The sequence below is a fragment of the Oculina patagonica genome, chromosome 2 (genome assembly GCF_052425735.1).
Source record: "Oculina patagonica isolate OP01 chromosome 2, crgOcupat, whole genome shotgun sequence".
Taxonomy (NCBI): Eukaryota; Metazoa; Cnidaria; class Anthozoa; order Scleractinia; family Oculinidae; genus Oculina; species Oculina patagonica.
The window spans coordinates 43,424,062-43,452,039 of record NC_135759.1 but is presented as its reverse complement, the minus strand read 5'-3'; the positions used below and the strand labels follow the sequence as shown (position 1 = coordinate 43,452,039).

Here is a 27,978-nt window from a genome sequence, read left to right as displayed (position 1 = left end):
CTCGTGAAATCCCTACCCTTTTATATACCTGAAGCCTGAAAAAGGTACCCCTTTCGGGCGGAGCCTCCCCGTATAGGCCATTATAGGGAGTACCCCCCCCCCCCGGGATACCACGAGTCCTTTACCGGTGTTAGCAAAAAACGGCTATTGTTAACATCAGCCTTCTTAAGGTGGTCTTAATTGTAAACACACTTTTTAATGTTTCGTTAAGAAACTAAGCTTGAAGCAAATGGTTTAACTTCTTTTTTCAAGTAACGCCTGATTACACAGCATTTCTCCTAAACTGACCTAAAGACATAGAATATCTCTGAAAACGAGAAAAAAAAACGCTTACTGTATTCACCTTAACCTAAGTACTCCAACTCCATACGAGGGAGTCTCGTGACAACCCAAACAAACTCAACATAGGTCCTTTTGTACTTCGGCCTAAAGGCAGCAAAGCGACTCATGATTTCAACCAGAAAGAAAAGGCTAGGCGCGCTTTGTTCCTATTTTTACAATAGTTTGTGCTAGCGACTGCAACATGAGCCTACATGACTTACATGTACAAGTGCAATAGCCGCTTTAGGTCAGTTACGTTGTTTCTTTTCCATGGAGCCCAGTACCCTCTATGTCGCGCTACTACCATCGCGATGGGGTCTGGACGTTTGTTCACAGGAGGCACCAGGCTCTCCATGTAATACTGCACTCTATCTTGAAGTTTCTTCACCACATCCGGGAGCTTTGTACTGAGGTCTTCCTGCTCAGTGGGGTCAGCAGTAATGTTGTAAAGTGCAACCTTTATCGTGTGGTGACCGACGTAGTCACCGAGATTCTGCAATGAAATAACACGACAATAAGCCGTTGATAAGAAAATACTACATACCATACCATACCATACCATACCATACCATAACATAACATACCATACCATACCATACCATACCATACCATACCATACCATCTATCATCATACATACATACATACATACATACATAACAAGTCAACGATTTTAAATTGGGAGGACTTATACTGAATTTCGGCCCTAAAAGTATACGGATACAAAATTAAAGCAGGTCACGCCTCATGATATGCGGATGAATTGGAAGTCGTTATAAATAGAATAATAATAAAACTCAAAACAAAGAAATGAGTACAATTTAGGAATGGAAAGAACATGAGGCTTTTTACCTGATGATTCTTATGATCAGAAGATATTTCCGGCGGCTTATACCACGTTAGATTGCGAACGCTCATCAACAACTTCATGTCATCAACACGAATTGCACTCCCCTGATGCCAATTAAAGTGATTTTGGCCACTAGAACTTGGTACATCAATGTTGAGCAGGATCTCTGTTCTGGGTGACGGAGCACCTTCGGATATGGTTTGCCAGATGTTGAAACCGTCCAATGGGGGAAGAGAAGTATCGTTCTCGGCAATCCCTATAATATAATATATAAAACGGGAACTGTTCTAATTAACAATTAGACAGCAATAGCCGGTAGAAACCGAGATCGAGCCGTATAACTGTTTTAGCATAACCCAATGGCTGATCTATTAAACACGGAATATCGCGCTCATTGATTTATTGACAGTTTTGATTGATACAATTATTAGACAAAAAAGTTTTGTTAATGCACTGAAATACGAAATTTCTCGGACGTTTCGAGACCTCTGTACGTCTCTTCATCAGCTACTAGCTACTGTGTAGCGCATGTATGATTTGACAAAAATAAGACAAAAACGTTTTCTTAATGCGCTAAATTACGAGATTTCTCGGACGTTTCGAGACTTCTGTCTCTTCATCAGCGTAGAAATGGCGTTAACTGATAGCACGCGCTCATACATTAAACAAAACTAATCAGTGTCTTCGACATACATCAGCGCGCGTTTGTAATGTCACAGAAAAGCAAAGTCAATGTTCATCCCGTTCGGATGCAGAGTCTTGTGATGGAAAATTAGTCTTGCTTCTGTGCGACGTCGATCCCGCGTAGTTTTGACCCCGGCGCATATAACAGACACGAGCATGTCGTTAATACTGTGGCCAGGGGAAGTAAAATGTCTCGCTACAGGGAGGTCTTAGCCTTTTTTCACCGACCGTACATGCTCACAGAACTTGTCTCCGAGGCGTCTTCTCGTCTCACCAATGTAGGAAATCGGCCATGCACGACAAGAAATGATGTAAACTAAATTACTTGTCGTGCAGGTGTACCGCTGACCCCCTGGTGTTTTTACTGTCCGGGATGAGTTCGGTTGTGGACAGGTGGTGCAGCGTAGTCGACCACAAGTGAAGGTTCCTGCCTCTTCGTCCCTTGACTCGGTTGTGGACAGGTGGTGCAGCGTAGTCGACCACAAGTAAAGGTTCCTGCCTCTTCGTCCCTTGACTCGGTTGTGGACAGGTGGTGCAGCGTAGTCGACCACAAGTGAAGGTTCCTGCCTCTTCGTCCCTTGACTCGGTTGTGGACAGGTGGTGCAGCGTAGTCGACCACAAGTGAAGGTTCCTGCCTCTTCGTCCCTTGACTCGGTTGTGGCGGGATCGACGTCGCACAGAAGCAAGTCTAATTGTCTATCACAAGACTCTGCATCCAAACGGGATGAACATTGACTTTGCTTTTCTGTGACATTACAAACGCGCGCTGATGTATGTCGAAGACACTGATTAGTTTTGTTTAATGTATGAGCGCGTGCTATCAGTTAACGCCATTTCTACGCTGATGAAGAGACAGAAGTCTCGATACGTCCGAGAAATCTCGTAAATCAGCACATTAACAAAACGTTTTTGTCTTATTTTTGTCATATCATACATGCGCTACACAGCTTTTTCCTGATTTGTGTCGATCAAATAGACACCTGTGTAGCAATCAGAGTTTTAATAAAACCGTCCTTGCGTAGCCAATCAGATTGCAAGTTTGCCTAAAGTCGGTCACTGGGTCATGCTAACATGTGGTATATGTAGGCACAAGGTGCCCACAAGATGACAGGTCAATTACCTGCAAGGCTTAGGAGGGTTGGGTACCAGTCGGTTACATGAAGCAGTTCTGTGCATTTGACTCCAGTCTTCTGCAGCATTTTTCCATGAACAAAGCCCACTCCTCGGACCCCTCCCTCCCAAAGGCTGCCTTTGTGTCCACGGAGAGGCCAGTTATATCCACCATGAGGAGGAATACCACCATTATCAGTGGTAACAATCATTAACGGGTCTTCCCATAAACTACAAAAGAAGGGACTAATTTAGCCTGCGAACGCAGACGTATTTCCGGTTGTCGTTTCTCTCCACCGAAAAGTACTTTTTGTTAAATACGTCTGCGTTCGCAGGATAGGGTTAAGTACAAGAACTGTGATTAATGAATGGTTGAAACTAGGAGTTGATAAAGGTAAAATTAAACCCAGCGTCTTAGCGAATTAGGAAAGCTGACTTTTCGACCGTTTGCCCTTTGTCGGAGCAAAATGAAGGATTGCGAGTCGCCTTTAGTTTATAGTGCCTTAAAGAGTTTAGTTATTGAAGAAACGGATAATCCAAGCGTTTTTTTTTCTTCTCTCGGAGAGCCAGGATGCTAATTTAAAAGATAAATGTTTTTTCTGCAGTAATTTTGCTACTTTTAGTACGGCCGTTGCATCGAGTTTTCTAATCGGATGCAAGGACTGCCATTATGCAATTCACTCTTAATTTTTTATCCTGTAAATAGACATTTTATAGTTTCCTTGGCGTGTGTTTTTTCTCTCGTTGGTGTCCCATTTTCCACAGCGTCAACGCCGTGCGCGTGCGTGTTCCTGTGCTTCCCGCCAAATCTCCTCAGTCTCATCTTTCTTCCCGTCTTTTCTCATTCTTCGCTTCCTCTTTCTCGTCGAGGCGGCGAAAGGACGCTACGTCATTTACGTTTTGCTTGTTTACAAGCTAAAAACGTAGAATAGGGGTTAGTGGACAAAATTTGGAACCACATATTTGTAAACTCTCAAGGGACTTTTTTAATTTATCAAGGGACTGTTTTAATTTCTCAAGGGATTACTTTCCGCTGTGGGTGATCACTTGCGATCTCGTGAAAAAAACGTGACTTGTCACATTTACAAACGTTATATAACAATTTTAAAAGTGACATGTCAGCTTTCTTATCTCAACGCACGTGTGTCTGAAAGGCGATCTATAAAAAGCGTCGCACAAACAATGGATTGCGTAACTAAAACACGAATAAATAATCACTAGCACTTACATCGTTTAAAAATTACAAACGTCAAAAATAAACCATACCAAAAAACTCGCTCTTTTCAAAGATATTATTGAAGTTAAAACAAATGCAAGAGATGGGGGCTTCTTTTAGCTTAGGAGCGGTTAAAAATTAGGCCAAATTTGGTCGCTACATGTAAGCGCAACTCTATTTCGTCATCAGCCTAGGTCGTTAGGGACGTGACCTCGCGTTGACAGAGAATGACAGCAATGTTGCATGAATCGGCCTTACAACATGCGATCGTATCTACGCAGTTCGAGTGGAATTTCAGTCAAAGACAGCAAAATTCTTTCGTATTTCATCTTCAAATATAATTCGAAAGCATTCACTGTATATATGGCTTTTGTTTAATCCTGGGTCTTGATATCCGACCCTCGCAGAGCCTAGACAAAACCCCGACAAAACGCAGCTTGAGTGCAACGATTTGTTTACGCCCCAATTATATGCGCAATGTTTTCTCCGACAGTAGTCGGAAATATCCGTATTTTTTTTCGTGCTTTTTCGTGGAGCAATCGTAACGATACGGCCTTGAACACATTGAACAGCGGTCAACCCGGCTATAACAATTCAAATATGGCGTCGCAAAAACAAAGCGTCGAACGCATATTTTGCTGTTTCATTTGCTAATTTCGCTGCCGTAATCGACTGCCTCGAAAGGTCCTTGCAATTTTAAAGTATAGAATTGTCAGATCTCGGTGAAATTTGCACTGTTTATTTGTGTAATGTTAAGGAATATGTGTATAAATACCCGGCGCGGACGAGCCATTTTTGACAAAATTATATGGCTGCATTTCCTCCGCGAAGATAGGAAATTGTTAAACAAAACTACAAAGAAACTGTAATGATAAGTTCGAAGAACAATGCACAGGATAAACCTTCGACTCATACTTCATGCAAAAAAGTCGGTATCTCGAAGAGACTTTGATTTGCGTTTGGCCGCTGTGAACCTTTTAGCAGGGTGCAGGGGGTTCTCCCTCTTGCGAAATACTTTATAACACGTACTTGGGAAGTTCGTTCGTTCGTTTGTTCGCTCACAAGCACCTATTAAATGTCTCGCCGATGTAAATCATTTGGAACGATGCAGAATACACCGTAGGTTACGCTAGTTAATGTGCAATCAAAACATGAGCCTGCGTAGTAGTCGACTGATTCCCTTTCAAGCCCAAACGTTTTGTCGCTCTGGCCCACGCACGCTCGTTCGCTCGGTATTTTCTTCGCCCGCTCCGTGTGCTATGAATAGTGTGTGACTTACCCAGCTTGTTGCATGGCTTGGGTTACATTCCCTATTGCTTCATCCACTATGTCAACCATTGCTGCATACGCTCGTCTTTCCTTATCAGCAATGAAGTGGTACTTGTCCAGGTATTCCTTAGGTGCCTGTGCTGGTGCGTGTACATTTTGAAACGCAAGGTACAGGAACAAGGGCGAGGAAGAATTGTGAGATAAAATGACATTCTGGGCTTGCTAAAGAAAGAAGGCCAAATTTAAAATGTTAGTAGGAATGTCTATTCCCAGTGACAAGACATTACAACTAGCCTGTGTACAGCCGTCCCCTCCCCTCCTTTCCCGATTTTTTTTGAGGGGAGTGGACAGCTGTACACAGGCTACATCACAACAACTTCCAGTCAATTGACACCCCAACCATGACCAATCGTACGTCTTTATTACATACATACATAAACTTTATTTAAGTGTCAATGGTATTTAGCTAAATAGCTAATTGGGGACACTTCTATTCTTACGAAAGCGTGAATTTTAGAGTCTCTTGTCTAAAGGTGCTGTACACGAGGGGACATGCCGCAGGGACATGAAGCAGCGTCAAAATTATGTGGGTTTTTTAGAAGCCATTAGACGGTTTAAATCGCTTAAAACCCAGCCTAGGAACACAGAGAAGTCAAAATAATACAAGGAATACAAGAGATAAGCCATTTTTATCTCAGTTCCTTTACAAATGTAGTAACTAGGGAAATTTTCGATGCTTTCTCATACTTTGTCTCATACGGCTGAACCAGACTTAGGGCCTAATTACATGAGCCGGACTATGTCACATTAATCGCATACAACACCTGGGCCGCCTGTGCTATAAAGAAAATAAGTTATCATGCACTTTTGAGATTATTTTAAAATGGTTATGTAACCTCAGCATAAAGCCTGGCTGAATAAACTCCTCGCTTATCTGTGACTGGCTCCGTGTTATTATGCAGATCAAGAATGCCAACTCTTTCATGTTTAAAGTGGTCTCCTGACCCTGAATAAAAGCCATAAAATGAATCAAAGCCGCGAAATAATGGGGTGTAAGCCCATTCGTGAAGACCAAGATGCCACTTTCCAACCATATGTGTTGAATACCCTGCAAAGAAATCATAATAAAGGAATATTTTAAGTGACAATAACGATGGCAGTGGGGTTCATTTGTTGTATGAACCAGAAGACACTTTACTCTCATCAGAACCTTTCTCCACCTTGGTGTATAAATGGGTACCGCCAAAATAATGCTGGGGGGGGGGGGGGGTACCCTGCGATGGACCAGCATCGTATCCAGTGAGGAGTAGAAATATTGCTAGTCGCTTATGCTATCGAAAGCGGGATAAGCTCCGGCAGTATGAGCCACTTGGCTCGAGGCTTCCTTTTTTAAAATTCGCCATTCAGCTAGAAAAATTCCAGAAGTCCCTCCAAAGGAATTCCCCCAGACTTGAGTTTAACTATAGGTACATGTAATTGAAAATTTACCAGCTTTCTTGAGTGCCTGTGGCAAGGTTGTGAAGTTAAGTGGCAGTCCGTAAGGCTCGCCAGGGTGTATTACACTATGCTGTAAGCCTGATAAGGAAAATAAAAAAAAGGATAATAATATAATAAAAGGAATTATTTTTTTTCGCAAGCATCCAGTCAGCGGTCCGGAATCCTCAATCCCTGAATCTGATTGGCGAATTGCAAATTGCACGCGCTCCAGCGAGAACGGACAGCTCACGGCGCGAAATCATTTTGCAGCTTCAGTCTAACGAACACATGAAAGTTTTGCTCTCCAAAATCAAAATGGCTGTTCACCAACCGTTGTAAATTTGAAAGGACTAAAAAGCAGTGGAATTAAAGGCCTCAAAATTCTTCAAAAGGCGAGTATTTATTTATTTCTCAACAAAATTGAGTTGAAGTTTACCGTTCGTAGTTTTCTGTTGTTTGTGCATTTCACAATGATTTTCACCGGTTTTAGACACCCTCTAAGAGTTAAACTGCCTTGTTTAACTTATATCTTGAAAACTAACTCGATGATCCGCATTTTTTTCTCGTGATAACTTTTGGCATTTACTCATGCTCAGTTCTGACTACCGCTGATCTTTGCGGGCGCATACGCGCGCAACACGCGTGGACTTCCCCTCGCTTTGTCTGCGAAACTTTTTCGGCTCAGGATTTCAGGGGATTTATCCAGTTTCAGTTGGCGCCAGTTGTGCCTCTTAGGTCTTACTTTTAAGTATTTCCTTGTCTGAATAATCATGTGTTTGACAGCGAACTTAAATAAGCTGAAACGAAAAAAGTGGAATTGACTCACGATCTCCGACAAGATCGATCGTATAGCACATGCGAATTTGCTTTTGTATCTCGAGCAGTGAGATCCGAAAACATTTTGAATGACAAACATTAAGTTTACTTAAAATGTTCTTGTTGAAACAACTTCAGTTGAACGCGGAACTTTTTCTTAAATTATTAAAGAAAAGCAACCTCGCACTGGGCCGCCTTGTTTGTTTTCCTTTTTAAATCTCGCGCCTGACTTGCGCGTGGGTAAGAAGCGTGACGCGCGCGCTAGTCACCAGACTTCCCACGCAAGAAAAACTGGTACGAGCCACCTTTAGTTCTGTGGCTTATGTGTGCTATATTTATGATTTGTTTGCTTTTCTTGATTCTCTGCAGTGTAAATTAAATATACGAAGCTATTTTATTCCGAATTAAATAGCAAACAGAATTCTTCACTATTGCTCGTCGATCGAGTCGGACTCAACATTGAAATCAAATCCGCGCGTATACAAACAAAGATTTTGCGACACATTTTTTCTCGTTTTTTTTTTCCAAACGAATTAAAGTAGGAAAAAAATAAAAAAGTTATTTGCCGGCCAAGGTCGGTCCGTATTGGGAAAAACTGTACCCTCGGTCTTGAGCACGACCCTCGGCCTGCGGCCTCGGAGAGTCTTTTTAAATTTTGATTTTGAAAGAAAAAAATAGCTTCATCACTGCTTAGAGTAACTCTCTGTTTACTATAGAGTTTTCTATAAAAGCACTTTTCAGCGTTGAGTATTTCAAAAGGATCAGTCGAGATGGACCCACTGACAAACAGTTTACGTATATACGGCTTCTTAATATTATTACGCTTTTCTAAATTTAAAAAATATTTAGTATTTTTCTCACCATGTTCTTGCCACCTTGCTCTGGAGCGAATGATAATTCCCTCTACTTTTTCGTCATATAATGCTTCTAACTCACTTTTAATTTTTTCAGTTTCTAGTCAAGTTGTTTCGCAAGGGTTTTCCTGAAATGTTCTTAGCATGCCTGACGCTAAGTTCTTCCTCCTTTCTCTGTCGGTCTTTTGACAGCTGCTTTGAATAAATGAGCTAGTTTTGATTTTAAATTTAAGGCAGTCCCATTTTGCTCGCTTGCCTGACAGATCTCTTGCATCTTCCAGCCAATTGGGTAGTTCTTTACTTATCATCTCAACATAATATAATCAGGACTGGCCAGCAGGGAAGTATTTAATTTCCAGAAACCTGGTCCCCGTTGACTACCTTTTGAGTCAGTGGTCAGTTTTTATATTGAAGCCTGAATATCTGAATATGTCTGAAATTAACCAGTAGTCAAGTCTGCAGAAGATGAAAGGGTGGCTTTTGCTCCATGTGAAGGTGAACGGCATTCAACAAAATCCGTCTAAAAACGACACGCCCGCGAAGCCATGACCGATCCATGTGTACTTTCTCAGGTACACCGACAAAGAATCAATAAAGAATCAATGATTTTCATAGCGGATTATGTCTCGAAAACTGTACGCAACGAACGAATGCCGGTCACCTCACCACCAGGCAATCTCGCGATTCTCGCCACCAACCAATTCGCCACCAAGCGAAGTCACCTCGGCTCATGGATTAGACACATTAGATTCTGTAATGTTTAACGCTGGAAAGTTTAATGTAAAAACTAAACGTTTCGGCAGTGCTGCCTTCATCATTTGTAGTAAAAAATGTCGTTGCTTACGCTCACGTATGCGAAAATAAACGATGGAAATTCAAATTAATACAATTTTGGAACTCGCACGTATTATGAAAGCGCGCGCGGTCAAAGCTCGCATACGATTTATTTAGGTAAAGCTAGACAGTAAGCTAGACATTTATTTAAGTAAAGCTAGTTAGACAGTCTTATTAATCCAGAAACCCAGAATTTGGTGATTTCGCGTTTTTGCTTTGGATAAAGCCACTGAGAAATGCACTAGGTCGCCAGTATTACGTGCAGGTTGACATTTCAAAACTTGTACGCTAAAGCGAATCGGCCCGAAATCTCACAGTCAGGAGACGTTTTTAGAACTGAACATGTTTTAAAAGCGGGCGTTTTAAAAACTTATAAATTAAATGACAAAATATGTAAATACTACGCAGTAGTTAAAAAAACTGTTTGCGGCAACGTGCGCGAGCAATTATTTAAATACGCAAGTTATACAACGAACTTTTTATAAACGGCGAAATAGTTTTGTCCCCCTGAAGAAGGTAACATTGCCGAAACGTCGGGAACAGTTTTTTGACAAAAGTTTTTTTTACTACAGCGTAGTATTTACATATTTTGTCATTTATACATTTAGCACCTACGCTGCGCGGGATTTCGAATTTTGATCACTCTTTTTAAAAAAACTTGTTGAGCAAACAAACCTGTGTGTATGGGATATCTGCCGGACATAAGAGCACCTCTCGTCGGTGTACAAATCGGTTGTACATAATAATTATCCAGGATGACTCCTTCGGCCGCTAGCCTGTCCATGTTTGGTGTGTGGATTTTTGATCCGTGAAATCCCACATCGCTCCAGCCAAAATCATCCACAACTACCAACAGAATATGGAACGGTTCACAACTAACTTGGAATACAAATATAAAGACAAACAGTGCCACGAAAATAGATAAATGCTGGGATCGCATTCTGACATCGAAGACTCAGCAGTGTCTTGTTATGTGGCGCACAGATGACATCAAATTAGAGTTTAGTAAAACTTTTATAGTGCGGCTTCGGTAACCAACGGCACTCATTTCGTATGTTTGTTGTTCCATTTCAGACCACGTAATATTCCCTTGAGAATTATCTCTTTCAAATTCAAACAAATTCACGTGAAAATGAATGAATAATTTTCAGATAGACAAAGGTGCAACTCCCTGGATTACCGTACCCAAATTCGCAAGTAGCCAATCAGAAGCGCGATCTACTGTCCTGATATCCTACGATATCAAGTCACTGACCTGATATGCCACCATATCACGGTCACTTTGAATTAAAGTAGTGTTTCTGTACGATGAATTGAAAAGAGGTTTACCAATAAAACAGAAACTAGTATTTTTAATTAGCTGGTGTTTACCGGTCGTAAAATGAGAAAAACTTTCCCGCCAAAACTAAACTTGAGCGTGCTCGCCAATTGCGCGATGTTTGCCGACGACTACTGAAACATTCACACTGAAACAATGGAGTCGGAGTTTCCAAATTTTTCGCTAAATTTGGATTTTGAAAATTTAGGGAATGAAACTCCAAACAAACGAGTAAAAAAATGTAAGAAGAGGACTTGATAAAAGTGTCGAAGACCAAAAAAGTATCAATACAAGCAGGTCAACACATTTTGTACTACGTGTCTGGCAAGCATGGCTTCAACAGATCGAATAATATCACCGGATTTTTGGGTACGGTAAATACCTAATAGTACCTTTTTGGTACGCTTCGGCGGCATATCAGGCTCGTTTGGTCTCACCATGGGTATTTTGGCTCGACTGCGTCTCGCCAAAATACGAACCATGGCTCGACCAAACTCGCCTCATATGCCGCCGAAGCGTACCAAAAAGGTACGATTAGGTATAAGAACAACACATGACAGCGCAATACATTCCAATTTTGCGATTTGTACAATGCGATCAATATGACATAACCGATTGCGTAACTCTGGTTCAGCCGTTTGAGACAATGAATGAGAAAGCTTCAAAAATTGTTCCAAATACTACATTTGTAAAGGAACTGAAATAAAAATGGCTTACGTCTTGTATTTGTTGCATTATTTGGACTTCTCTGTGTTCCTAGGCTGGGTTTTAAACCATTTATACGATTTTCACTTTCGACGGTTTAGCTTCACCCCTAAACAATTGTCACATTGATCGCATACAACGCCTGGGCCGCCTGTGAGTACAAAAGAATAAAATTTTAATTTGTTTGCTCTTTATAAATTCAAGGTTTCCTTTCGGTACAACAGCATTGAATCTGAGGTTTCACGCGCTGGGTTTTGGCCCGTTTGTCATGGAATGCTTAATATGTATTCTAATTGACAGGTTATTTTATTGTTAGAGTTGGTACGATAGTTTTTCTTTTTCAATGGTCCACCTTGTGTTTACATAAATAGTATTTTGGAGTTAGAAAAGAGAGGTTTTGGTGTGTGTCGCCGTAAGAGTATTGTAAAAAGGGAAGAAGCACTGTCACTGCTAAAAATCGTTAGTAGAAACGACTCCAAATTTAAGCCAAAGCTCGCTTGTCGGTAGCCTGCGAACGCAGACGTATTTTTGACTGTCGTTTCTCTCCGCCGAAAAATAGGTATTTTTTGGCAAAGAGTAACGACAGCCGGAAATACGTCTGCGTTCGCAGGCTAGCTTGTCGGGGGAAGCTTGTGGAAGCTGGTTGAGTAAACTGGAGAAAAGAAGAAAAAAGAAATAAAGTGAACTAAACAAAGAACTCTTGATGTAGAAATAATTTTATAAGCGTAAGTTTACGTTTTCAGCTCTTGCTTTTATATTTAGTATCTTGAGCACATTACATTTAGTGTTATAGCAAATTTGCGCGTTTTATGATTAGTATTTATACCTAATCGTACCTTTTAGGCACGCTTCGGCGGCATATCAGGCGAGTTTGGCCGAGCCATGGTTCGTATTTTGGCGAGACGCAGTCGAGCCAAAATACCCATGGCGAGACCAAACGAGCCTGATATGCCGCCGAAGCGTACCTAAAAGGTACTATTAGGTATTTACCGTACCCAAATTCAGCCAAAAATCCGGTGATATTATTCGCTCTGTTGAAGCCATGCTTGCCAGACACGTAGTGCAAAATGTGTTGACCTGCTTGTATTGATACTTTTTTGGTCTTTAACACTTTTATCAAGTCCTCTCCTCACATTTTTTTACTCGTTTGTTTGGAGTTTCATTCCCTAAATTTTCAAAATCCAAATATAGCGAAAAATGTGGAAACTCCGACTCCATTGTTTCAGTGTGAATGTTTCAGTATTCGTCGGCAAACATCGCGCAATTGGCGAGCACGCTCAAGTTTAGTTTTGGCGGGAAAGTTTTTCTCATTTTACGACCGGTAAGCACCAGCTAATTAAAAATACTCGTTTCTGTTTTATTGGTAAAACCTCTTTTCAATTCATCTCTCGCAAACACTACTTTACTTCAAAGTGACCGTGATATGGTGGCATATCAGGTCAGTGACTTGATATCGTAGGATATCAGGACAGTAGATCGCGCTTCTGATTGGCTACTTGCTAATTTGGGTACGGTAATTAGTGTAATCATGTGTAATCAGTTACAGTTACTGTTGAATACGAAGTACGTTTTAAGTTATAGTGTTATTTTGGGGTTTATCACAGTAATAAAAATCTGTAGGATTTTTTGGCTGTTGGGTGTTTTCTCGAGATGTAATGCACAGTGTTTTTTGGCGTTAAAGAGGACCCAGCATCGTGGCATGGGTTTAGTCACACCGTAGAATTCGAAAAATAAATACCCCCGACCCCTTGGTGGCAAACTTTTTAAGGATATGCAGAAGACTCCAACAAAGGTAACAGACGCAGAGAAATTACTTGTTTCTCAAGCTGCCTTCAGCTGATTTTTATTGACATCATGTTTTATTTTAGTCCAGTCCCTGAACTCTCTCTTCCGCGCGCCCAATATAGGGGTTGAACCCAGGCGCGTGAAGAGAGAGTCCAGGATAACTTGCATGCGCATGCGCCAGTTTTTCCCCAGAAATCGGGGGAAAACCATATTTGGCAGCACTTTTCTAAAGGCGCGCGCACAGATGACTCGTTCAACTACACGACCATGTACTAAACCAGAATCACCAGAATAACTTTAAAAAAGCCTAGCTTTCTAGTCAGTGTCTACTAAAAGCTAACGGCCAAAACACACATTGCTATCCGTCAATTCTTTCTAGTAATTTGTAGCTGTTTATTGAATCGGTTTTGGATGCAATTTAGCACATTTTTTCTTGCATTTATTCGCGCATTTGGTCGCGTAGTTGAATTTGCATTTGTCATTTGAGCGATCATTTTTAGCGCGTGCGTCCCAAGCAAGTGACGCTACACTCCGCGCCACTGATTGGTTCGTTCTGAGCATGCGCATGCAAGTTATCCTCTCTCTTTGCGCGTTCAACCCCTATAAAGGGCGCGCGGAAGAGCGTGTTCAGGGACTGGAGTAGTTTTATTTCTGAACTGTGTTAAAACAACATGACCAGTACATAACTGAAAAATATACAAGCCACCAACAAGCTTAACTTTAAGTTAACTTTAAGTTTTCGGTTTTCGCCATACATTCCTCCTCTACGCCTTGTAATTTTGGTCTCAAAAACTGTTCGCAGAAAACGTTCATGAATACCATGAAATTTGACGTCTGCACTTCAACGCCATATTATTGATTTAGTTTCTAAAGGACGAAAGTAACAGCAAATACTATTGCCAAAATAGACTCGCCTTCAACTTAGATACATAAAAACCAAGTAAATATGCGGACAATTGTCTTAAAGGTTGTTAGTTAGAATCGAAAAATGTTAGGCTACTACAGGATCACGCACTTTATTATAAACTGGCTTTTAAAGGGCAAGTGGACCTGTCATGAAAAAAGACCTGTTTCATCATTGGTCCGTTTCGATCCAAACAAATGGGCTAAGTTTATAAAACAATACTGTCTGTTTTCGAGCTCATGCTAGGGGTAATTCATTTTCTAACAATGAAAGTGAAATTGTCTTTTCTCTTTTCATTCGTTCTGGTAACAACTCAGTTGCCAGTAATTCGAATTCAACATGATAAGAAAGGTTCGTGTCTTGATGTTAGGTTTAAAGTGTCAGTGAGTAGTTATATCGAACGTTTTACGAAGCAACGTCTCTTTATCGCAACTTTTAAGGACGTTCGCGCTAATTGTTCAGCGCATCCCTACTGCGCACGTAATTCATGTCGCAACGCCGTGCCACGCCATACTTTGAGCGCGCGCGCTGAGTAAAATTTCTAAGAACATATAGGGTGAGTTGCTGTTCCGCTAGCTTCGCTTGCAATTTGCTCTCTTAAATGGTCGGTGTCCCCTACATTTTTCTTAACGGATCACTTTTGTTAATTAATATCTACGTTTTGCGAGAAAATGAAAAAAATCTTTCGAGTGGAAGTTTGATTTTTTGTCAAACTGACGGTTTGAATTCCACTTTTTGAGCTTTCCTTTTTGCCGTACGACAGTTTCAAATATGTTTTACCAGGGTTAAGTTTTCCAAAAAAGATGGCAAAACTAGGAATTATTTACGCACAAGACGCATTTCTACAAAATGTGACTAATATCGTTATCCTCCGTTCACTCAACTTCGATATTTTTAACTATAAACCCTGTAAACCATACTGAATTACGTGCGCCAATTTTTCGAAATCAGGGTAGTTTTCCACACGCTTTTTCTATGAAACGAAGTCGGTGACCCCAACTTTTTTTTTCATTTCTGACACAAGTATCTCATTATCTGACCGCAGCAAAAAAATTAAAGAAATCTATCAAGTAGAAAATTTTCGCGCGAACGTCCTTAAGCCTTAATTTCAAATGCATTTTTCGGTATCTATGAGAAATTCAAATCCAAATTTTTCCGGAGGAGCATAACCCGGACCCCCCCCCCCCCCCCCCTAGCTGGCTCACACTTCCGCGTTCGACTTAAAGCCGCCCGCTCAACTTCTTTCTGCGCGGTCCCTGACAGAGTATCCACTTTAAAGATGTACTGCATTATTACAGTGTATCATCACTGAGAACGAAGATTGCAAATCATATATTTAAAAAAGACGTAACGCAAGCCCAAGTGCAGTAATTAGAAAACTAGCAAGCAGTGTGGAAATGACTGACATCTCAGGCTAACGGGCCTTTGAGCTTCAAATACCTTTAGTATATACCACACAAGTGAATAGTGCTTTTCGCGCGCGCTGATTGGTTAACTCGGAAGTGATTAGCAAAGTACTATTCACCTCCGAGCAGCCAAAGAGAAACAAACTGCCTTTGCGCGTCGCTTTGTTTACCGAAAGTGATGTTTTAGTCCGCTAGTTATTCAACTTGTGTGGTATATACTAAATTCGTGGCTCGGTAAATATCCACCACTATTTACCTTTTGTGATCAATAATTTGAAACGTACCTTACGTCACTGGATAGAAGCAATCTTTTGTTGTTTATTTGTTTGGTTTATAAACTGAAAACGTTTGAGATATTAGAGAACAGTTGAAAGAATACCATGACCACCCAAACAAACTCAACATAGGTACTTTTGCACTTCGGCCTAAAAGCAGCAATAGGCTCATGAACACAACCAGAAAGAAAAAAACTAAACGCACTTTGTTCCTATTTTTACAATAGTTTGTGCTAGCGACAGCAACGTGAGCCTACATGTACAAGTGCAACTTTAGCTGCCTTAGCTCAGCCACGTTGATTCCTCTCCATGGAGCCCAGTACCCTCTTTGTCGCGCCACTACCGTTGCCTTGTGGTCTGAAGGTTTGTTCAAAGGAGGCACCAGGCCCTTCATGTAATTATGCACTCTATCTTGCAATTTTTTCACCACATCGGGGAGCTTTGTACTGAGGTCTTCCTGCTCAGTGGGGTCAGCGGTAATGTTGTAAAGTGCAACCTCTATCGAGTGGTGATTACCGACGTAGTCACCGAAATTCTGCAATGAAATAACACGACAATAAGCGGTTGATCAGAAAATACTACATACCATACCATACCATACCATACCATACCATACCATACCCTAAAATACCATGCCATAAACAAGTTAACGATTTTAAATCGGGACGACTTAAACTGAAAATTAAAATTATAATTACAAATTAAAGCAGGACACCTCCTCCCTCCCCTCACACCACTTCAGCATCCAAATCCGGATGGCTGGGAGATTCGCCCCATGATATGAGGATGAATTGCAAGTCGTAATAAATAGAATATAATAAAAGTCATAACAAAGAAATGAGTATAATTTAGGTATGGAAAGAACATGGGGCATTTTACCTGATGGTGCTCAGGTGATAATTCCGGTGGCTTATACCACGTTAGATCGGGAACGCTCATCAACAGCTTCATGTCATCAACACGAATTGCACTCCCCTGATGATAATGGAAGTGATTTTGGCCACTAGAACTTGGTACATCAATGTTGAGCAGAATCTCTGTTCTGGGTGACGGAGCACCTTCGGATATGGTTTGCCAGATGTTGAAACCGTCCAATGGGGGAAGAGAAGTATCGTTCTCGGCAATCCCTATAATATAATATATAAAACGAGAAAGTGTTCTAATTAACAATTAGACAGCAAGCTTGAAGTTTCTATCGGCTGATAGTCACAAAGTGCGAAGCCCCGAGCCAACTATCAAAGTCGATAGAAACCGAGATCGAGCCGTCTAATTAATTAAGCATAACCAGTGGCTGTTCTATTAAACACGGAATATCGCTATAATTGATCTATTGAAAGTTTTGATTGATATAACAAAGCGAAAACTTAGCGCGCGCTCCGAGAGCCGTCTATCGATCAAATAGACGGCACCTGTGTAACCAATCAGGTTTTGCCAGTAGTCATCCGCTGGGTTATGGTAATGAAAATTAGCGTAGCCAATCAGATTGCAAGTTTGCCTAATAGTCAGTCACTGGTTATGTTAACATGTGGTATATGTGTCCACAGGATGTTAGTTTACCTGTAAGGCTTAGGAGGGTTGGGTACCAGTCTGTTACATGAAGCAGTTCTGTGCATTTGACTCCAGTCTTCTGCAGCATTTTTCCATGAACAAAGCCCACTCCTCGGACCCCGCCCTCCCAAAGGCTGCCTTTGTGTCCACGGAGGGGCCAGTTATATCCACCTCTACGAGGTTTGCCACCATTATCAGTGGTAACAATCATTAACATGTCTTCCCATAAACTACAAAAGAAGGGGTTAAGTAAAAGAACTGTGATTAATGAATGGTTGCAACTAGGAGTTGATAAAGGTAAAATTTAATCCAGCGTCTTAGCGAATTAGAAAAGCTGACTTTTCGACCGTTCGCCCTTTGTCGGAGCAAAATGAATGATTGCGAGTCGCCTTTAGTTCCTCGTGAGGAACGGATAATCAGAGCGTTTTTTGTTATAATGGAGAGCCAAGATGCTTATTTTAAAAGATAAATGTTTCTTCTGCGGTAATTTTGCTACTTTTAGTATGGCCTTTCCATCGATTTTCAATAGATGCAAGGACTGCCATTATGCAATTCAGTCTTAACTTTTTTATCCTGTAAATAGACATAATAATAATAATAATAATAATAATAATAATAATAATAATAATAATAATAATAATAATAATAATAATAATAATAATAATAATAAAAAGGTGCTTAAAAACGCATTTTACAGCCTGACGGAGTCTCAATGCTTTTTACAATTTTAGTTCTATTCCTAATCAAATATAAACGTTATAGTTTCCATGTACATTAGCGTGATAGTTATTTTTATTCTTATGTTAGGTGTCCCTTTTTAGCAGGGGGTTCTCCTTCTTGCGAAATACTTTATACACGTTTGGGAAGTTCGCTCGTTCGTTCGTTCGTTCGCTCACAAGCACCATGTGTTAAAAATAGTGCTTTTAGAGATTAATATTTTGTAGACAGTTTTAGAGCCGCCTTTGTTGCTCTTTACGTCTATTAAATGTCTCGCCGATGTAAACCATTTGGAACGATGCAGGTTATGCAGTAGGTAAAAGGTAAAGCCTGCTGTCGAGCCAAGTGGCTCATCAGGCCGGAGCTTATCCCGGTTTCTGTAGCATTAAGCGGCTAGGAGTATTGCTACTCCCCCTTGGATGGGATGCTAGTCCATCGCAGGGTTACCCCCCAGCAGTAAATTCACCGGCACCCATTTATACACCTGGGTGGAGAGAGGCACTATGAGAGTAAAGTGTTTTGCCTAAGAACCCAACGCAATGACCCCGGCCAGGTCTCGAACCCGGACCGCTCGATCCGGAGTCCGGCGCACTAACCATTAGGCCACCGCGCCTCCCACGGGTTATGCAGTAGGTTACGCTAGTAAATGTGCAATCAAAACATTAGCGAATTAACCTGCATAGCAGTCAATTCCTTTCCTAGCCCAAACGTTTTGTCGCTCAGACCCAGGCACGCTCGTTCGCTCGGTATTTTCTTCGCCCGCTCCGTGTGCTATGTATAGTGTGTGACTTACCCAGCTTGTTGCATGGCTTGGGTTACATTCCCAATTGCTTCATCTACTATGTCAACCATTGCTGCATACGTTCGTCTTTCCCTATCAGCAATGAAGTGGTACTTGTCCACGTATTCCTTAGGTGCCTGTGCTGGTGCGTGTACATTTTGAAACGAAAGGTACAGGAACAAGGGCGAGGAAGAATTGTGAGATAAAATGACATTCTGGGCTTCCTGAAGAGAGAAGGCCAAATTTAAAATGTCCAGTGACAAGACATTACAACTAGCCTGTGTATAGCCGTCCCCTCCCCTCCTTTCCCGATTCTTTTTAGGGGAGTGGACAGCTGTACACAGGCTACATTACAACGACCTCCAGTCAATTGACACCCCAATCATGACCAATCGTACGTCTCTTGTCTAAAGGTGCCTCCAAACGTGGGGACATGACGCAGGGACATAAAACAGCGTCACAATCATGTGCTGTTCACAAAAGAGGACAAGTAGCAGGGACATAAAACAGCGTCACAATCATGTGCTGTTCACAAAAGAGGACAAGTAACAGGGACATAAAACAGCGTCACAATCATGTGCTGTTCACAAAAGAGGACAAGTAGCAGGGACATAAAACAGCGTCACAATCATGTGCTGTTCACAAAAGAGGACAAGTAGCAGGGACATAAAACAGCGTCACAATCATGTGCTGTTCACAAAAGAGGACAAGTAACAGGGACATAAAACAGCGTCACAATCATGTGCTGTTCACAAAAGAGGACAAGTAGCAGGGACATAAAACAGCGTCACAATCATGTGCTGTTCACAAAAGAGGACAAGTAGCAGGGACATGCAGCGGGAACATGCAACAGCGACGAAATCACTATATGTACACACGTGGAAATGAGCGGGGATATGCGCCAGGGACGTGTTGCAGTGACGCGTCTCTCGTGTGAACAAGCACATCACTTAGGGCGCTTTCCATTTGTCAGAACTGGCCGGCCGGTCCGGATGGTTTCATGTGAAATGGTCCTTTTACACGAGATTTTCCACAAATCCACCATAACAATGTATAATATTTGTGTAATGACTGATTTGACAGGACATATCTGAATAACAGCAGAATTCTGTTCTCGAATATACCGGTCTGGCCGGCCAGTTCTGACAATTTATACGTCAGGCCCTGGAATTAATGCCCCAGCTACATTTTTTGTGTGCATGTAACGTGATTTGTCCCTACCACATGAAGAAGACGAGGAAAAGGCCTTTCACAGATCACGAGAAAACCCTTTACCACCCTCAGACCACCCTCACGCCTAGGTTCAAACCATATACTATATACACAGGCGGCCCAGGCGTTGTATGCGATCAATGTGACATATAATGTGGCCGATTGCGTAAGTCTGGTTCAGCTTCAAAAATTGTAAAGGAACTGAAATAAAAATGGCCTACCTCTTTCTTGTATTTCTTGCATTATTTTGACTTCTCTGTGTTCCTTAAGGGTGGGTTTTAAGCCATTTAAGCGATTTTCACTTTAGACGGTTTAGCTTCGAAAGTGAAAATTGCTTAATTGGCTTAAAACCCACCCTAGGAACACAAAGAAGTCAAAATAATGCAAGAAATACAAGAGGTAAGCCATTTTTATCTCAGTTCCTTTACAAATGTAGTATTAAGAGCAATTTTCGAAGCTTTCTCATAAATTGTCTCAAACTGCTGAACCAGACTTACGCAGTCGGTCACATTTTATGTCACATTGATCGCATACAACACCTGGAACGCATATGCTTTAAGTATAGGTAATCACATGATTTCGAGTGTTATGAAAAAATTGCGAGAAAATAACATGCGCAAATCTCGTACAAAAAAAACAATTTATTCAAACTCGGCAAATATCATCACGCGTTCATTCAAAACAAGGTCAATGCCCAAGTTTTAAAAGTTTTTTTTAGCCGAAATTACTTTGAGGCTATCTGGTCCATAATCTTCGCCAATGTGTTTGTTTTTGAATTCGGCGTAAATAAATTCGCTCAAGCAAAGCGTGAAGCTTAGTCGGCTCGTAGTTTCGATTTCGTCGGCAATTCCCTTCTTGAGAAACCACTTAACCAAAAAGAGAACCAAAAACCCGTGCTTTTCAATGCTTTGGTGTTTAGAGTTGTCTTTAGGTCCTCTACTGTGCTCAAAACGCCAACCATTTTTTTTACTCGCAGCTCGAAGCAGATCCAAACATCGCGCCATTCAGATCGCGTGGAAGCGTTTGATTGGCCCTCTGTGAATGCCTTTGTTTATTAACCAATCAGAATGCTCTGTTTGTTTTTCTTTTTTGCACCGAATTTCCCTTTTCTGCACTGAGTTAACTCATTTCTGCATCGAATTTACTTAAAACTGCATTTCTCTAAGCCAATCAGATTCGAGAAATTTTTTCATGTAGATTATTAAGAGCATAAGTTGGTATCATGCACTCTTGAGATTATTTTAAATGGTTATGTAACCTCAGCATAAAGCCTGGCTGAATAAACTCCTCGCTTATCTGTGACTGGCTCCGTGTTATTACGCAGATCAAGAAAGCCTTTTTCTTCATGATTAAAGTGGTCTCCTGACCCTGTATAAAAGCCATAAAATGAATCAAAGCCGCGGTATGTTGGGGTGTAAGGCCATTTGTAAAAACCAAGATGCCACTTTCCAACCATATGTGTTGAATACCCTGCAAAGAATTCATAATAAAAAAATATTTTCAGTGACAATGACGATGGCAGTAATGGTGATTAAGAATCAATATAGCATATCGTTAACTTATGGGGTTCATTTTTTGTAGGAACGTGCCCAGGCGGTGTTGGACACGCTTCACGTGACATTTTTCGACCAATCATATGTCACCTTAGTAGAAGCAATGGCGGACAATTTTGTCGCGGTATTTTAAGAAGGTCTCATCTTCTTCGTGCGATTCCGGCGAAACTTAAAACGTTTTTACGGACTGTTTTCTTGGAGCTGTAAGAAAAATAACTAGGCCAGTCATCTGTCAAGTTCTGAATTAAGGAAAGCGATTTTGCTCTCAAAACTAGTCGATTGAAATCATGCTGTATTGTAAAGGTTTGGTTGGCGCACGCGTTCGACATGCATGAACATTTACTCATTCCTTGACAAACAAGGATCAGTACTGTGGACAATGAATGCAATTGAAAATTTCTTCCGGCATGCTTTGTGAGTCGTGTCCAACACCGCCTAGAACGTGCCAAAACGTCGATTAAATTTACCATTCAGGGAGGCGCGGTGGCCTAATGCGATGGACTAGCATCGCATCCAGGGGGAGCAGAAATATTCCAAGTCAATTAATGCTATCGAAACCGGGATAAGCTCCGGCAGTATGGGCCACTTGGCTCGAGGCTTCCCTTTTTAATTCACCATTCAGCTAGAAAAATTCCAGGAGTCCCCTCAGAGGAATTACCCCAGACTGACTTGAGTTTAGCTATAGGTACATCTAATTGAAAATTTTACCAGCTTTCTTGAGTGCCTGTGGCAAGGTTGTGAAGTGAAGTGGCAGTCCGTAAGGCTCATCAGGGTATATTACACTATGCTGTAAGCCTGATGAGAAAAATAAAGAAAAAACTGGATAAAAATATAATAAAAGCAAATATTTTAAGAGGAGGTCTCCAATTACTTAAAAGTAGTTTTCAGGGTCCTCTTAAATAAGAATCTAATGTCCAAATTTTCCAAACTAAGGTATTAACCTTCTATTAAACCCAAAGACTGCCAGAATTTCACTACCCGCAAAACAAAATAAGAAATTTACCTCCCGACAAAAAGACGTTCTTAAACCGCACACTACGAAACCATAGTTAATATAGGGAAATGGTTAGGAAGCCCGGCAAACATCAAAGGAGCAAACAAAGAGGCCAAGGTTTATGTTGGAAGGTCCACGACCCTGCACATCTTTTGTTTTGCGCTCATACACTATGCATGAATTACGTAATCGCAATGTTTCTATTGGTTAGTTGCATGAACACACGTAACCACCTATTGTATTTTCTCAGGTTTTGTGCAGGGTCAACCCCCAAAATAGCGAACAAAAACATACAACAAAGAACTTTGTCGGGATTCCTAACCATTTCCCTCTATTAACTATGACGAAACCTAAAAAAAAAATTGTCCAACAATATATATATAAAGGCGGTGGAAAACTAGGATACATTGTTGCAGGCACAATGTTGCTGATGATGTTTTCTTGGGCGAGCAAGCGGGGAAGCATTGTTGCGGATACAAAATGTGTCTGAAAGAAATCAGAAACATTTTTGTGTCTCGGATACAAATTTTGTGTCGGCGACAAACGGTTGCTTGTGTAGGCAACGGGGAAACATTTGCGTCCGCAAAAATGTATCCGCAACATTGATGTATCTTCGTTTGCCACCACCTTAGAGCAGTTTTCAATTGACTGTCGTAAAACCAAAACCATAGTAATTACTCTGGCCAATCACAAAGGACACAGACAATCCAGTGAACCAATCAAAACACGAAGCAAATACATGTAGCTGGTACGAAGCGCGGGAAAACGTGCGCGAGCGAGTCACGATTGGTTTTGGTTTTAGTTCTGATTGGCTGAGAAAGTGGCGCGAGATTTTTAAGCCAATCACTAAGCGTAGAAATGCAAAACCAAAGCACACGCAATTAACTTTCGACACTCAAGTGAAAACCGCTCTAACAACAAAGAAGCAGATGTCCTATGATTGGTCCGCGTTGCACGTGCATGCGATACATCTTATCATTTAAAGTGAAAACAATTACAAAAACAAGTGCGAACAACTTGTTTGGACTGGGACAAATTTTATCAAAACGGGCAAAACTTCGGACAATTCGGGACAATCTGAATTCCAAGGCCCTTGTTTCTACCGGAAACAAAACGTCGTTGACTGGTCAATTGTAATTTTAGTATTGGGTCGTTTGGGTGAATCCGTGTAGTAATTGTCGCAAGTTTATACCGTTCATAATGAATAACTCTTCAAATTTATTTATGTGGTGGTGAAAGACAGTCTTATTCATCCAGAAACCCAGAATTTGGCGACGTTGCGTTTTTGTTTCAAGACGCGAGGTGCGATTGTCCGCAGCAAATCTCGCTGATATAAATTCGGAGAAAAGAACAGTAAATATTTTAACAACCTCGAAAAACAAAATCACAGGAAAAACATATTACCTCTTTGAAGAAAGAAAACGATACTACTATTTCGTGCCCAAGAGAAATTCTAGAGGAAGAGGCAAACTTCTATTCACAGCATTACGATACCAAAAAACTCGATCCTCATCAAGATCAGTTTCAGTTCTTTTTTTATTCTGAAGGTATAGAGCGGTTTTCACTTGAGTGTCGAAAGTAAATTGCGTTTGCTTTGGTTTTGCATTTCTACGCTTAGTGATTGGCTTAAAAATCTCGCGCCACTTTCTCAGCCAATCAGAACTAAAACCAAAACCAATCGTGACTCGCTCGCGCACGTTTTCCCGCGCTTCGTGTCGGCTACATGTATTTGCTTCGAGTTTTGATTGGTTCACTGGATTGTCTGTGGCCTTTATGATTGGCCAGAGTAATTACTATGGTTTTGGTTTTACGACACTCAATTGAAAACTGTCTATTAACTATGGACGAATGTACGAAAGTGCTAAGTACTTTCAGCAACAACAAGACGCCAGGATCCGATGGTCTAACAATTGAATTCTATCGCTTTTTTTTTCTGGGATATTCTTGGAACCTTTGCAGTCGACAGCTTTAGTAATGCTTTTCACAAAGGATGTTTATCACTGATTACAGTCTGATTGCACAATTGAAGTCACAACCAAGCACCACTAGTACTTTTCATTTGCATATTGTTTAATAATGGAATGTGGCAGTCCCTTAGGAACTGAACTTGATGTACTTGATCATTAGGAGCGTAAATATTTACGAAAACGACTTTTGTTTCATCGAAGACTGCCTCTGTTACGATGTATCTACCGTTTTTAGCGGTGGTTGAGCCGTGACTAGCAAAAATTTGGCCACCCCATTTACTCTCCCAAAATTTGATTGTTTGTGTAGATGAGTGACCCATGAGTACGTTTCTTGGAGGAAAATTACATCAAAGTTTTGTTGATGTAGCCATCTGAAAATTTGTCGTCGTTTGGAAGGTTTGTTTAACCCTCTAACATTTAGAGTTGTAACCGTCTCTAAGCGCCAATCATACTAAATCGGTTGGGCAAATTTTTATTTTCATTTTCGGATTTGAGAGTCCTGGCGGTGATAATAAACAAATATTAAGAAAACGAATAATGCTGGAACATTTCGTAGATAAGACATATGCATATTGTGCATAGTAAAGTGAAAACTAACTAAAATCGGACATAACTGCGGTGAATAATGTGTTATATACAAAGCAAAATATACTTATCGCGTCCAGGTCTTTACACTCTTTTCATTTTATAAGAATCTAGTTTATAAGAATAATATCAAGGCTGAAATTTGCGAATTTTAAAGAATATTTTCAGAATAAATCTGAGGCTGAGATTTTGAAAAGAATATAATTTTGTGTTGAAAATTTTATTTTTTAATTAACTGAACCGTATAAAATCATTCAGTTATCTCTCTAAACGGCAATTAACTATCCAATAACACGATAAAAACCTGCACTAGCCAAAACGTTCGATGCTCATGACCGTTCGATAAACAGTACATTAATTGATACCCATTTCGTACTTAAACGGAAATGTCAAACGATATTAACGGGTATTATCTAAGAATGTTTACAAGAATATTTCAGCCTAAATTCAGCAGAAAAATAAGAATATTCAGCCTGGGTCGAAATCAATATTCTTATAAAATAAAAAGAGTGTACTGTGCTCTACAATAAGCATAACGTTTAACGAAAGAGATATTGCTTCGGATATCAAGAAAGCAGAAAACATGCAAATATACGGTACGATAAAATATAATATAAAAAAATAATAAACCCCTGCAGGAATTCATCCGCATTTGTCCTGTCTGAGAATTCGCAGATTTCACATTGCACAGATTAAACAGAGGCAGTTTGTCTATTTATTGGCTAAGTCAGCTTTCCATTATTCGTCCATAGAATGGGCAATTTTGGATTTCAGGTCCTCGATAGACGGTTTTCCCGATTATTAGCTCAGTCAACGTTGAAGAACGCTGCTTTTTGGTCTCTCTTTGCTTTCTTTAGCACCGTTCTTTCTTATTTCATCCACCTCTTTAGGTACGGATGTGCGACTTGATAAGACTTATCAAGTCGCAACTCGATAACTCTTGTTAACAATACTAGTTGATTGTAGGCATAACATGTTCTGAAGTTAAGAAGAAGTCTCAAAAGTACATTGAGACAAACTCTTTTGTAAATAAACATAACCAAAACTTGCTCTCGTACGTTTGTGTGTTTGTTTCATTTACAACGGAGATCTGTTTATGTTCGCTCGAGCGAGTGTCTTTTTGTATCGAAAGGACTTGGAGCTTGTCTCGAATCGACTAATATATGTGTCTCGCAACGAATTGTCTCGAAACGACCAGATACCACCTGAACAACGGCACAAACAGCAATCTACCAGAGGTTGAGCAAGCCCCTCTGGGGAGCTTAGCTCCACAGCTAACTCGAATAAGCTGAACAAAACTACTTGTATCTATAGTACATTTGTCTATGTGACTAGAACTGGAAGTCAGTTACGTCACAATTACGTATCAACGCCCTTGATCAAAGTCTAACTGATAACTACAAGTGTCGACAACAGAAAACAGAAACACGGCTAGTAAACCAACGCACAGGATTTTTGCTACAGAAAAAGCAACACAAATCTCGCAATACTGAGTGATGTAAATCCTACAATTTCGTGATCTGAACTCCAAAGTACCTTAAACAATAACGCAACAACTTTCTAGACGGTGAGAGTCAAATGATCTTCTCACGTCTGCAACATTACATAAAGGCCTGGGCAAACGGAGACGCAAGTGGACGCAAGTTGAAAATTTGCGTTTACTTGCGTCTCCGTTTGTCCTGGACTTGCGTGCAAGGCGTTGACTTGCGATGACTTACGTTCACTTTGGTCGAGATCAAATTTGCACGCAAGTCAACGCAAGTTTTTTACCGTTTGGCCACCCAACGCAAGTCTACGCAAGTTTTGCTGCTTTAATACTTCAAAAACTGAATTGCGGCGCGCGCAGTAGCATTGAAATGGCTTCTTTGACAACTTGCGTGAACCTGCGAGTAAACTTGCGAGACCGTTTGGACACCCAACGCAAGTTTGTACGCAAGTTCAACTTGCGACTACTTGCGTCGACTTGCGTTACCGTTTGGCCAGGGCTTAACAGGTCACGGATAAAAATATAAAAAAACAGTATAGCTGTACTGAGAAACGTGCAAGAAAACTATTTCTAAAAAGCTTAGAAAATTATTTAGAAATTCTGTTCAAAACCACGCAAAGTGACACTATCACATACAAAAATATAAAAAGGAAACAAACCTGTGTGTATTGGATATCTGCCGGACATAAGAGCAGCTCTCGTCGGTGTACAAATCGGTTGTACATAATAATTATCCAGGATGACTCCTTCAGCCGCTAGCCTGTCCATGTTTGGTGTGTGAATTTTTGATCCGTGAAATCCCACATCGCTCCAGCCAAAATCATCCACAACGACCAACAGAATATGAAACGGTTCACAACTAACTTGGAATAGATATGTAAGTGTCACAAAAATAGATAAATGCTGGAATCGCATGCTGACATCGAAGACTCAGCAGTGCCTTGTTATGTGGCGCACAGATGACATCAAATTAGAGTTAAGTAAAACTTTTATAGTGCAGCTTCGGTAACCAACGGCACTCATTTCGTTTGTTTGTTGTTTCATTTCAGACCACGTAATATTTCCCTTGAGAATTATCTCTTTCAAAGTCAAACAAATTCACGTGAAAATGAATGAATAATTTCCAGATAGACAAAGGTGCAACTCTCTGGAGAACATTACATGATTTGAAATGGGCAATTAACATAGGCGTTGTATGCGATCAATATGTCGAAATTCCGACAGCAACATGCGAACCTTTTGAAAAAGCGACGTGAAAAGATTTGAAATTCAGACGGGAGACATAAAGGCCCCTCCCTCCCCCTAACAGGGCCT

At 40.8% G+C, this 27,978-nt stretch overlaps 2 protein-coding genes across 2 annotated transcripts; both read right to left on the bottom strand.

Annotated features, from left to right (window-relative positions):
* Window positions 1–99: 99 nt before the first annotated feature.
* LOC144644784 (arylsulfatase B-like) lies at window positions 100–10,234 on the bottom strand. The gene is made up of 7 exons (XM_078504325.1): window positions 10,104–10,234; window positions 6,937–7,023; window positions 6,345–6,556; window positions 5,459–5,670; window positions 2,974–3,194; window positions 1,172–1,425; window positions 100–814 (listed from the first exon to the last, which is right to left on the bottom strand). Exons 1-7 carry the CDS (start codon window positions 10,210–10,212, stop codon window positions 539–541), a joined length of 1,371 nt encoding a protein of 456 aa, XP_078360451.1. The 5' UTR covers window positions 10,213–10,234; the 3' UTR covers window positions 100–538.
* A 5,840-nt stretch (window positions 10,235–16,074) lies between these two features.
* On the bottom strand, window positions 16,075–27,579 carry LOC144642395 (arylsulfatase B-like). The gene is made up of 7 exons (XM_078501355.1): window positions 27,324–27,579; window positions 22,341–22,427; window positions 21,338–21,549; window positions 18,880–19,091; window positions 17,379–17,599; window positions 16,701–16,948; window positions 16,075–16,356 (listed from the first exon to the last, which is right to left on the bottom strand). Exons 1-7 carry the CDS (start codon window positions 27,577–27,579, stop codon window positions 16,075–16,077), a joined length of 1,518 nt encoding a protein of 505 aa, XP_078357481.1.
* Window positions 27,580–27,978: the final 399 nt, after the last annotated feature.